Here is a 14,924-nt window from a genome sequence, read left to right on the forward strand (position 1 = left end):
GATGCCAGCGCGACTGGTAGGGGAGCACATTTAAGGGGAGAGAATTGCCAAGGTCCATGGTCCCTGAAGGAAAAACAGATGTCATCAAATCAAAGAGAGATGCGGGCAGTACGAAGAGCAATGATGTACTTCCAAGATCTTATAGTGGATACACACTTAAGAGTTCTGTCGGACAATCAGCAACCCAATTTGCAGGACTGGCGAGTGTGTTGGTACTTCTGTATCTATATATTTGGGTTGATTTTTAATTAACCTCTGTTACTGTGATCATAGCTTTCTCATGCACCCTAGATAAGCTCATTTACCTGAAACCAGTGACAGCTGCCCCTTTAATACTAATTCAGGTGCTGTGTTTGGGATGGTCTCATCTTTAACCTCTTAAGTGGTATGCCAGGAAATTTTCCGTGCTCAGCTGCGCTGCCGCAGCGGGCTGTCCCGGGAAAATTTCCGGACATACCACAAATATGAAAAAGGTGTGCGCCAGTGGTGTCCAGGTGTGCACCACTGGTGCAGCACCTCTAGAGCCACCCGTTGTATTCCCCAGCCCCCCCCCCCCCCCAATCACCTGTGCTCCGGCGATCGTACGCCGAAGCTGTTCTATCCCCTGCCTCTCTCCCAGCCTGTAGCCGCCAAACATGATACCGCAGTGACGTAGGCGGCAGGCTCGGGATGTTCGGGGCAGCTCGGGGGGATTCGGGAGCACTCAGGCGCCCGAGTCCTCCCGAGCCGTCGAGAAGCGGCGGCAGGGGAGCTCTGGAGCTCCGGCGTACTAACACCGGAGTGAAGGTGAGGGGGGGGGGGGCAGCTAATGATCTGTGGTGGGTTTTGGTGGGGCAGGACAAACCTGCCCTGGTAGGTTTGTCCTGCCCCAGCAAAACACACCACTGAAGGGGTTAAAAGTCATAAGGTACTTGGCACACACACACACACACACACACACTAGTGCCTAAACCTAACCCCATCTTTCCCCGTCTGATCCTAACCCACCTCAGCATACTTACGCTCAGGATGAGCATCCTGATCTGTTTGAAGTTCCAGTGCAGGGTGTTTTTATGGCAGCTGGCAGTGGTGGAACTCCGGGTGGCATTGAAGTAATTTGCCGCCGGGCACCTGGCCTAAAGGGCACTGAATCCATTTTCCTCTTCTGTTACCGCCGGATCCCCACCAGGTGTCTCCCTCCTGCTACCGGGCATCAGTGCGCCGTACCACTGTTCCCCCAAGTCGACCCTTATTATGCAAACTATTTAGTTCCTTATCAGCTTTCCTGGGGTGTTCCTCACTATTGGCCACATGTTGTGTTACCCATGGGACTTTGTCCATGGGCCGGTGCTCTTTGTTGTTTTTAGATTTAGATTTCAAAGCTGTTTCCCTGGGTAAGCTCAAAACTTTCTGTTTAACAATTGCTAAATATTTATTAATAGTGTTTAAAATGCCATCTCTATATATGCACCATTGATCCCTGAGGACGGGCCGTGTCCCGAAACTTTGTACGTTTTTTGCACTGAAAAAATCCTGTGAGTGTCCCCCCCCCCACCCCTGAGAGGTGCTCACCCTCCTCCCATTGTTCAAAATTATACCTGGGCTGAAAATTTCATATACATATGTTTAAGTATATGTATTCAAAGTAATCAGCCCTGTTTCCTGCAGTGTCCGCGGCCGAATTGTTTGGGCGGCGCAAACCCTGCTAATAGGTGGAAACACGTGCATCTTTCAGCTTCAAGTTCGCAGGTATACTGATGTAGTAACCCCGCCTACTGTTATGCTGGCCCCGCCCATTTTGATTTGGTGCTGCCCACATGAGGCCACTTCCAGAAATTTTCCAGGGCCACTTTTGTTCCCAAATCCGCCCCTGGGTGCAGTCTATCGATATTTACCCGCTGTGCATATGTATACTAAAGGTGGTACACATGTGCAGTCTATCGATATTTACCCGCTGTGCATATGTATACTACAGGTGGTACACATGTGCAGTCTATCGATATTTACCCGCTGTGCATATGTATACTACAGGTGGTACACATGTGCAGTCTATCGATATTTACCCGCTGTGCATATGTATACTACAGGTGGTACACATGTGCAGTCTATCGATATTTACCCGCTGTGCATATGCATACTACCGGTGGTACACATGCGCAGCCTATAGATATTTACCCGCTGTGCATATGTATACTACCGGTGGTACACATGCTCAGTCTATAGATATTTCCCCGCTGTGCATATGCATACTACCTGTGGTACACATGCGCAGTCTATAGATATTTACCAGCTGTGCATATGCATACTACCGGTGGTACACATGCTCAGTCTATCGATATTTACCAGCTGTGCATATGCATACTACCGGTGGTACACATGTGCAGCCTATAGATATTTACCCGCTGTGCATATGCATACTACCGGTGGTACACCTGCACAGTATATAGATATTTACCTGCTGTGCATATGCATACTACCGGTGGTACACATGTGCAGTCTATCGATATTTACCCGCTGTGTGTATGATACTACTGGTGGTAAACATGCGCAGCCTATAGATATTTACCCGCTGTGCATATGCATACTACCGGTGGTACACATGTGCAGTCTATAGATATTTCCCCGCTGTGCATATGCATACTACCGGTGGTACACATGCGCAGTCTATAGATATTTACCTGCTGTGCATATGTATACTACCGGTGGTACACATGTACAGTCTATAGATATTTACCTGCTGTGCATATGCATACTACCGGTGGTACACATGCGCAGTCTATAGATATTTACCTGCTGTGTGTATGCATACTACCGGTGGTACACATGCACAGTCTATAGATATTTACCTGCTGTGCATATGCGTACTACCGGTGGTACACATGCACAGTCTATAGAGATTTACCTGCTGTGCATATGCGTACTACCGGTGGTACACATGCACAGTCTATAGATATTTACCCGCTGTGCATATGCATACTACCGGTGGTACACATGCACAGTCTATAGATATTTACCAGCTGTGCATATGCATACTACCGGTGGTACACATGCGCAGCCTATAGATATTTACCTGCTGTGCATATGCGTATGTGTACTACCGGTGTTACACATGCGCAGCCTATAGATATTTACCCGCTATGCATATGCATACTACCGGTGGTACACCTGCGCAGCGTATAGATATTTACCTGCTGTGCATATGTATACTACCGGTGGTACACATGCACAGTCTATAGATATTTACCAGCTGTGCATATGCATACTACCGGTGGTACACATGCGCAGCCTATAGATATTTACCTGCTGTGCATATGCATACTACCGGTGGCACACAAGTGCAGTCTATAGATATTTACCTGCTGTGCATATGCATACTACCGGAGGTACACCTGCGCAGTCTATAGATATTTACCTGCTGTGCGTATGCATGCTACCGGTGGTACACCTGCGCAGCCTATAGATATTTACCTGCTGTGCATATGTATACTACCGGTGGTACACATGCGCAGCCTATAGATATTTACCTGCTGTGCATATGCATACTACCGGTGGCACACAAGTGCAGTCTATAGATATTTACCTGCTGTGCATATGCATACTACCGGTGGTACACATGCGCAGTCTATAGATATTTACCTGCTGTGCATATGCATACTACCGGTGGTACACATGTGCAGTCTATAGATATTTACCTGCTGTGCATATGCATACTACCGGTGGTACACATGCGCAGTCTATAGATATTTACCTGCTGTGCGTATGCATACTACCGGTGTTACACCTGCACAGTCTATAGATATTTACCTGCTGTGCGTATGCATACTACCGGTGGTACACATGCGCAGTCTATAGATATTTACCTGCTGTGCATATGTATACTACCGGTGGTACACATGTACAGTCTATAGATATTTACCTGCTGTGCATATGCGTACTACCGGTGGTACACATGCGCAGTCTATAGAGATTTACCTGCTGTGTGTATGCATACTACCGGTGGTACACATGCGCAGCCTATAGATATTTACCTACTGTGCATATGTATACTACCGGTGGTACACATGCTCAGTCTATAGATATTTACCTGCTGTGCATATACATACTACCGGTGGTACACATGCACAGTCTATAGATATTTACCTGCTGTGCGTATGAATACTACCGGTGGTACACATGCACAGTCTATAGATATTTACCTGCTGTGCATATGCGTACTACCGGTGGTACACATGCGCAGTCTATAGATATTTACCTACTGTGCATATGCATACTACCGGTGGCACACATGCGCAGTCTATAGATATTTACCCGCTGTGTGTATGCATACTACCGGTGTTACACCTGCTCAGTCTATAGATATTTACCTGCTGTGCGTATGTATACTACCGGTGGTACACATGTGCAGTCTATAGATATTTACCTGCTGTGCGTATGCATACTACCGGTGTTACACCTGCACAGTCTATAGATATTTACCTGCTGTGCGTATGCGTACTACCGGTGGTACACATGCGCAGTCTATAGATATTTACCTGCTGTGCATATGCGTACTACCGGTGGTACACATGCGCAGTCTATAGATATTTACCTGCTGTGCATATGCGTACTACCGGTGGTACACATGCGCAGTCTATAGATATTTTCCTGCTGTGCATATGCATACTACCGGTGGTACACATGCGCAGTCTATAGAGATTTACCTGCTGTGTGTATGCATACTACCGGTGGCACACATGAACAGTCTATAGATATTTACCTGCTGTGCATATGCATACTACCGGTGGTACACATGTGCAGTCTATAGATATTTACCCGCTGTGCATATGTATACTACCGGTGGTACACATGTGCAGTCTATACATATTTACCCGCTGTGCGTATGTATACTACCGGTGGTACACATGTGCAGTCTATAGATATTTACTTGCTGTGCATATGCGTACTACCGGTGGTACACATGCGCAGTCTATAGATATTTACCTGCTGTGCATATGCGTACTACCGGTGGTACACATGCGCAGTCTATAGATATTTACCTGCTGTGCATATGCATACTACCGGTGGTACACATGCGCAGTCTATAGATATTTACCTGCTGTGCGTATGCATACTACCAGTGTTACACCTGCACAGTCTATAGATATTTACCTGCTGTGCGTATGCATACTACCGGTGGTACACATGCGCAGTCTATAGATATTTACCTGCTGTGCATATGTATACTACCGGTGGTACACATGTACAGTCTATAGATATTTACCTGCTGTGCATATGCGTACTACCGGTGGTACACATGCGCAGTCTATAGAGATTTACCTGCTGTGTGTATGCATACTACCGGTGGTACACATGCGCAGCCTATAGATATTTACCTACTGTGCATATGTATACTACCGGTGGTACACATGCTCAGTCTATAGATATTTACCTGCTGTGCATATACATACTACCGGTGGTACACATGCACAGTCTATAGATATTTACCTGCTGTGCGTATGCATACTACCGGTGGTACACATGCGCAGTCTATAGATATTTACCTGCTGTGCATATGCGTACTACCGGTGGTACACATGCGCAGTCTATAGATATTTACCTGCTGTGCATATGCGTACTACCGGTGGTACACATGCGCAGTCTATAGATATTTACCTGCTGTGCATATGCATACTACCGGTGGTACACATGCGCAGTCTATAGAGATTTACCTGCTGTGTGTATGCATACTACCGGTGGCACACATGAACAGTCTATAGATATTTACCTGCTGTGCATATGCATACTACCGGTGGTTCACATGTGCAGTCTATAGATATTTACCCGCTGTGCATATGTATACTACCGGTGGTACACATGTGCAGTCTATACATATTTACCCGCTGTGCGTATGTATACTACCGGTGGTACACATGTGCAGTCTATAGATATTTACTTGCTGTGCATATGCGTACTACCGGTGGTACACATGCGCAGTCTATAGATATTTACCTGCTGTGCATATGCGTACTACCGGTGGTACACATGCGCAGTCTATAGATATTTACCTGCTGTGCATATGCGTACTACCGGTGGTACACATGCGCAGTCTATAGATATTTACCTGCTGTGCATATGCATACTACCGGTGGTACACATGCGCAGTCTATAGATATTTACCTGCTGTGCATATGCATACTACCGGTGGTACACATGCTCAGTCTATAGATATTTACCTGCTGTGCATATGCATACTACCGGTGGTACACATGCGCAGTCTATAGATATTTACCTGCTGTGCGTATGCATACTACCGGTGTTAAACCTGCACAGTCTATAGATATTTACCTGCTGTGCGTATGCATACTACCGGTGGTACACATGCGCAGTCTATAGAGATTTAACTGCTGTGTGTATGCATACTACCGGTGGCACACATGAACAGTCTATAGATATTTACCTGCTGTGCATATGCATACTACTGGTGTTACACCTGCACAGTCTATGGATATTTACCCGCTGTGCGTATGTATACTACCGGTGGTACACATGTGCAGTCTATAGATATTTACCTGCTGTGCATATGTATACTACCGGTGGTACAAATGCGCAGTCTATAGATGTTTACCTGCTGTGCGTATGCATACTACCGGTGGTACACATGCGCAGTCTATAGAAATTTACCTGCTGTGCATATGCATACTACCGGTGGTACACATGTGCAGTCTATAGATATTTACCTGCTGTGCGTATGCATACTACCGGTGGTACACATGCGCAGTCTATAGATATTTACCTGCTGTGCGTATGCATACTACCGGTGTTACACCTGCACAGTCTATAGATATTTGCCTGCTGTGCGTATGCATACTACCGGTGGTACACATGTGCAGTCTATAGATATTTACCTGCTGTGCATATGTATACTACCGGTGGTACACATGCGCAGTCTATAGATATTTACCTGCTGTGCGTATGCATACTACCGGTGGTACACATGCGCAGTCTATAGATATTTACCTGCTGTGCATATGTATACTACCGGTGGTACACATGCGCAGTCTATAGATATTTACCTGCTGTGCGTATGCATACTACCGGTGGTACACATGCACAGTCTATAGATATTTACCTGCTGTGCATATGCGTACTACCGGTGGTACACATGCACAGTCTATAGAGATTAACCTGCTGTGCATATGCGTACTACCGGTGGTACACATGCACAGTCTATAGATATTTACCCGCTGTGCATATGCATACTACCGGTGGTACACATGCACAGTCTATAGATATTTACCAGCTGTGCATATGCATACTACCGGTGGTACACATGCGCAGCCTATAGATATTTACCTGCTGTGCATATGCGTATGTGTACTACCGGTGTTACACATGCGCAGCCTATAGATATTTACCCGCTATGCATATGCATACTACCGGTGGTACACCTGCGCAGCGTATAGATATTTACCTGCTGTGCATATGTATACTACCGGTGGTACACATGCACAGTCTATAGATATTTACCAGCTGTGCATATGCATACTACCGGTGGTACACATGCGCAGCCTATAGATATTTACCTGCTGTGCATATGCATACTACCGGTGGCACACAAGTGCAGTCTATAGATATTTACCTGCTGTGCATATGCATACTACCGGAGGTACACCTGCGCAGTCTATAGATATTTACCTGCTGTGCGTATGCATGCTACCGGTGGTACACCTGCGCAGCCTATAGATATTTACCTGCTGTGCATATGTATACTACCGGTGGTACACATGCGCAGCCTATAGATATTTACCTGCTGTGCATATGCATACTACCGGTGGCACACAAGTGCAGTCTATAGATATTTACCTGCTGTGCATATGCATACTACCGGTGGTACACATGCGCAGTCTATAGATATTTACCTGCTGTGCATATGCATACTACCGGTGGTACACATGTGCAGTCTATAGATATTTACCTGCTGTGCATATGCATACTACCGGTGGTACACATGCGCAGTCTATAGATATTTACCTGCTGTGCGTATGCATACTACCGGTGTTACACCTGCACAGTCTATAGATATTTACCTGCTGTGCGTATGCATACTACCGGTGGTACACATGCGCAGTCTATAGATATTTACCTGCTGTGCATATGTATACTACCGGTGTTACACCTGCACAGTCTATAGATATTTACCTGCTGTGCATATGCGTACTACCGGTGGTACACATGCGCAGTCTATAGAGATTTACCTGCTGTGTGTATGCATACTACCGGTGGTACACATGCGCAGCCTATAGATATTTACCTACTGTGCATATGTATACTACCGGTGGTACACATGCTCAGTCTATAGATATTTACCTGCTGTGCATATACATACTACCGGTGGTACACATGCACAGTCTATAGATATTTACCTGCTGTGCGTATGAATACTACCGGTGGTACACATGCACAGTCTATAGATATTTACCTGCTGTGCATATGCGTACTACCGGTGGTACACATGCGCAGTCTATAGATATTTACCTACTGTGCATATGCATACTACCGGTGGCACACATGCGCAGTCTATAGATATTTACCCGCTGTGTGTATGCATACTACCGGTGTTACACCTGCTCAGTCTATAGATATTTACCTGCTGTGCGTATGTATACTACCGGTGGTACACATGTGCAGTCTATAGATATTTACCTGCTGTGCGTATGCATACTACCGGTGTTACACCTGCACAGTCTATAGATATTTACCTGCTGTGCGTATGCGTACTACCGGTGGTACACATGCGCAGTCTATAGATATTTACCTGCTGTGCATATGCGTACTACCGGTGGTACACATGCGCAGTCTATAGATATTTACCTGCTGTGCATATGCGTACTACCGGTGGTACACATGCGCAGTCTATAGATATTTTCCTGCTGTGCATATGCATACTACCGGTGGTACACATGCGCAGTCTATAGAGATTTACCTGCTGTGTGTATGCATACTACCGGTGGCACACATGAACAGTCTATAGATATTTACCTGCTGTGCATATGCATACTACCGGTGGTACACATGTGCAGTCTATAGATATTTACCCGCTGTGCATATGTATACTACCGGTGGTACACATGTGCAGTCTATACATATTTACCCGCTGTGCGTATGTATACTACCGGTGGTACACATGTGCAGTCTATAGATATTTACTTGCTGTGCATATGCGTACTACCGGTGGTACACATGCGCAGTCTATAGATATTTACCTGCTGTGCATATGCGTACTACCGGTGGTACACATGCGCAGTCTATAGATATTTACCTGCTGTGCATATGCATACTACCGGTGGTACACATGCGCAGTCTATAGATATTTACCTGCTGTGCGTATGCATACTACCAGTGTTACACCTGCACAGTCTATAGATATTTACCTGCTGTGCGTATGCATACTACCGGTGGTACACATGCGCAGTCTATAGATATTTACCTGCTGTGCATATGTATACTACCGGTGGTACACATGTACAGTCTATAGATATTTACCTGCTGTGCATATGCGTACTACCGGTGGTACACATGCGCAGTCTATAGAGATTTACCTGCTGTGTGTATGCATACTACCGGTGGTACACATGCGCAGCCTATAGATATTTACCTACTGTGCATATGTATACTACCGGTGGTACACATGCTCAGTCTATAGATATTTACCTGCTGTGCATATACATACTACCGGTGGTACACATGCACAGTCTATAGATATTTACCTGCTGTGCGTATGCATACTACCGGTGGTACACATGCGCAGTCTATAGATATTTACCTGCTGTGCATATGCGTACTACCGGTGGTACACATGCGCAATCTATAGATATTTACCTGCTGTGCATATGCGTACTACCGGTGGTACACATGCGCAGTCTATAGATATTTACCTGCTGTGCATATGCATACTACCGGTGGTACACATGCGCAGTCTATAGAGATTTACCTGCTGTGTGTATGCATACTACCGGTGGCACACATGAACAGTCTATAGATATTTACCTGCTGTGCATATGCATACTACCGGTGGTTCACATGTGCAGTCTATAGATATTTACCCGCTGTGCATATGTATACTACCGGTGGTACACATGTGCAGTCTATACATATTTACCCGCTGTGCGTATTTATACTACCGGTTGTACACATGTGCAGTCTATAGATATTTACTTGCTGTGCATATGCGTACTACCGGTGGTACACATGCGCAGTCTATAGATATTTACCTGCTGTGCATATGCGTACTACCGGTGGTACACATGCGCAGTCTATAGATATTTACCTGCTGTGCATATGCGTACTACCGGTGGTACACATGCGCAGTCTATAGATATTTACCTGCTGTGCATATGCATACTACCGGTGGTACACATGCGCAGTCTATAGATATTTACCTGCTGTGCATATGCATACTACCGTTGGTACACATGCTCAGTCTATAGATATTTACCTGCTGTGCATATGCATACTACCGGTGGTACACATGCGCAGTCTATAGATATTTACCTGCTGTGCGTATGCATACTACCGGTGTTAAACCTGCACAGTCTATAGATATTTACCTGCTGTGCGTATGCATACTACCGGTGGTACACATGCGCAGTCTATAGAGATTTAACTGCTGTGTGTATGCATACTACCGGTGGCACACATGAACAGTCTATAGATATTTACCTGCTGTGCATATGCATACTACTGGTGTTACACCTGCACAGTCTATGGATATTTACCCGCTGTGCGTATGTATACTACCGGTGGTACACATGTGCAGTCTATAGATATTTACCTGCTGTGCATATGTATACTACCGGTGGTACAAATGCGCAGTCTATAGATGTTTACCTGCTGTGCGTATGCATACTACCGGTGGTACACATGCGCAGTCTATAGAAATTTACCTGCTGTGCATATGCATACTACCGGTGGTACACATGTGCAGTCTATAGATATTTACCTGCTGTGCGTATGCATACTACCGGTGGTACACATGCGCAGTCTATAGATATTTACCTGCTGTGCGTATGCATACTACCGGTGTTACACCTGCACAGTCTATAGATATTTGCCTGCTGTGCGTATGCATACTACCGGTGGTACACATGTGCAGTCTATAGATATTTACCTGCTGTGCATATGTATACTACCGGTGGTACACATGCGCAGTCTATAGATATTTACCTGCTGTGCGTATGCATACTACCGGTGGTACACATGCGCAGTCTATAGATATTTACCTGCTGTGCATATGCATACTACCGGTGGTACACATGTGCAGTCTATAGATATTTACCTGCTGTGCGTATGCATACTACCGGTGGTACACATGCGCAGTCTATAGATATTTACCTGCTGTGCGTATGCATACTACCGGTGGTACACATGCGCAGTCTATAGATATTTACCTGCTGTGCATATGTATACTACCAGTGGTACACATGCTCAGTCTATAGATATTTACCTGCTGTGCATATGCATACTACCGGTGGTACACATGTACAGTCTATAGATATTTACCTGCTGTGCATATGCGTACTACCGGTGGTACACATGCGCAGTCTATAGATATTTACCTGCTGTGCGTATGCATACTACCGGTGGTACACATGCGCAGTCTATAGAGATTTACCTGCTGTGTGTATGCATACTACCGGTGGCACACATGAACAGTCTATAGATATTTACCTGCTGTGCATATGCATACTACCGGAGGTACACATGCACAGTCTATAGATATTTACCTGCTGTGCGTATGCATACTACCGGTGGTACACATGCGCAGTCTATAGATATTTACCTGCTGTGCGTATGCATACTACCGGTGTTACACCTGCACAGTCTATAGATATTTACCTGCTGTGCGTATGCACAGCAGGTAAACACATGAACAGTCTATAGATATTTACCTGCTGTGCATATGCATACTACCGGAGGTACACATGCACAGTCTATAGATATTTACCTGCTGTGCATATGCATACTACCGGTGGTACACATGCGCAGTCTATAGATATTTACCTGCTGTGCGTATGCATACTACCGGTGTTACACCTGCACAGTCTATAGATATTTACCTGCTGTGCGTATGCATACTACCGGTGGTACACATGCGCAGTCTATAGATATTTACCTGCTGTGCATATGTATACTACCAGTGGTACACATGCTCAGTCTATAGATATTTACCTGCTGTGCATATGCATACTACCGGTGGTACACATGTACAGTCTATAGATATTTACCTGCTGTGCATATGCGTACTACCGGTGGTACACATGCGCAGTCTATAGATATTTACCTGCTGTGCGTATGCATACTACCGGTGGTACACATGCGCAGTCTATAGAGATTTACCTGCTGTGTGTATGCATACTACCGGTGGCACACATGAACAGTCTATAGATATTTACCTGCTGTGCATATGCATACTACCGGTGGTACACATGCGCAGTCTATAGATATTTACCTGCTGTGCATATGTATACTACCGGAGGTACACATGCACAGTCTATAGATATTTACCTGCTGTGCGTATGCATACTACCGGTGGTACACATGCGCAGTCTATAGATATTTACCTGCTGTGCGTATGCATACTACCGGTGTTACACCTGCACAGTCTATAGATATTTACCTGCTGTGCGTATGCATACTACCGGAGGTACACATGCACAGTCTATAGATATTTACCTGCTGTGCATATGCGTACTACCGGTGGTACACATGCGCAGTCTATAGATATTTACCTGCTGTGTGTATGCATACTACCGGTGGTACACATGCGCAGTCTATAGATATTTACCTGCTGTGCATATGCATACTACCGGTGGTACACATGCACAGTCTATAGATATTTACCTGCTGTGCATATGTATACTACCGGTGGTACACATGCACAGTCTATAGATATTTACCTGCTGTGCATATGCATACTACTGGTGTTACACCTGCACAGTCTATAGATATTTACCCGCTGTGCGTATGTCTACTACCGGTGGTACACATGTGCAGTCTATAGATATTTACCTGCTGTGCATATGTATACTACCGGTGGTACACATGCGCAGTCTATAGATATTTACCTGCTGTGCGTATGCATACTACCGGTGGTACACATGCGCAGTCTATAGATATTTACCTGCTGTGCATATGCATACTACCGGTGGTACACATGTGCAGTCTATAGATACTTACCTGCTGTGCGTATGCATACTACCGGTGGTACACATGCGCAGTCTATAGATATTTACCTGCTGTGCATATGCATACTACCGGTGGTACACATGCGCAGTCTATAGATATTTACCTGCTGTGCGTATGCGTACTACCGGTGGTACACATGCGCAGTCTATAGAGATTTACCTGCTGTGTGTATGCATACTACCGGTGGCACACATGAACAGTCTATAGATATTTACCTGCTGTGCATATGTATACTACCGGTGGTACACATTCACAGTCTATAGATATTTACCTGCTGTGCATATGCATACTACTGGTGTTACACCTGCACAGTCTATAGATATTTACCCGCTGTGCGTATGTATACTACCGGTGGTACACATGTGCAGTCTATAGATTTTTACCTGCTGTGCATATGTATACTACCGGTGGTACACATGCGCAGTCTATAGATATTTACCCGCTGTGTATATGTGTACTACCGGTGTTACACCTGCACAGTCTATAGATATTTACCTGCTGTGCGTATGCATACTACCGGTGTTACACCTGCACAGTCTATAGATATTTACCTGCTGTGCGTATGCATACTACCGGTGGTACACATGCGCAGTCTATAGATATTTACCCGCTGTGTATATGTGTACTACCGGTGTTACACCTGCACAGTCTATAGATATTTACCTGCTGTGCGTATGCATACTACCGGTGGTACACATGTGCAGTCTATAGATATTTACCCGCTGTGTATATTTATACTACCGGTGGTACATGTGCGCAGTCTATAGATATTTACCTGCTGTGCATATGCATACTACCGGTGGTACACATGCACAGTCTATAGATATTTACCTGCTGTACATAAGCATACTACCGGTGGTACACATGCACAGTCTATAGATATTTACCTGCTGTGTATATGTGTACTACCGGTGGTACACATGCGCAGTCTAAAAATATTTACCCGCTGTGCATATTTATACTACCGGTGGTACATGTGCGCAGTCTATAGATATTTACCTGCTGTACATAAGCATACTACCGGTGGTACACAGGAACAGTCATGTAGTCATTTTAAAAATGTAAGGCAGAAGCTGATTAGCTTTAATAAATACCCCCCTTACTGTAGCTGGACGGGGGGTTTGTGTGACAACCTTCTACCTTAACCAATAGGATATGAAGACAATAATACTGTAGTTGCTGTATTGTGATTAGACAGATCCAGAAACTTATTATAATGTTTAGAACTGGAGCTCTGGACTCACCTGGATGGTACGCCATGACACTTGATATGAGATAGCATATGTAAAAACATATGGAGTCTCATTTTTAATACTGACACAATTTCCCATTGTGGCTGTTTCCTTTTCGACACGTCGCCGGCTTCCTCTCCACCAGTATTGGACCTCTGCTGCCCTCTAGTGGTTGAGGTTCTTCCTTCTTTCCCAGGGGATGGCTTCTTCAAACGAGACCTCTTCCTCTTTCTGACTGAAAATGGCACTGGAAGCATAATACACACACATTACAGGACATTCCTCTCTAAGGAAGCTGCCGACTGACTGAGGCGGGGAAACACGTTAGCCACTTCTTTTATCCTAGTACCAGCTGCTTTTCTTCTACTTGTTGATATCAGTGCCTCTGGCTCTCTCACCATACCAAGGCAGAACCAAGACCGTACATCAGGGTGGGAGACAAACACCCTTTATACCATCCAGATGGCCACCTGTGCATCCACAAGCTTA

At 45.2% G+C, this 14,924-nt stretch overlaps 1 protein-coding gene across 2 annotated transcripts in view; it reads right to left on the minus strand.

Moving 5' to 3' along the window:
- LOC146025425 (uncharacterized) overlaps positions 1–14,677 on the minus strand; it is an 886,407-nt gene extending 871,730 nt beyond the window's left edge. For both annotated transcript variants that reach the window (XM_083155519.1, XM_083155518.1), the window contains exon 1: positions 14,448–14,677. In XM_083155519.1, coding sequence (XP_083011645.1) covers positions 14,448–14,534 — 87 coding nt within the window. In that variant the 5' untranslated portion in view covers positions 14,535–14,677. The remainder of the gene's footprint in view (positions 1–14,447) is intronic.
- Positions 14,678–14,924: the final 247 nt, after the last annotated feature.

Source organism: Crinia signifera, chromosome 1 (assembly GCF_055691185.1).
Source record: "Crinia signifera chromosome 1, ASM5569118v1, whole genome shotgun sequence".
In the NCBI taxonomy this organism is placed as follows: Eukaryota; Metazoa; Chordata; class Amphibia; order Anura; family Myobatrachidae; genus Crinia; species Crinia signifera.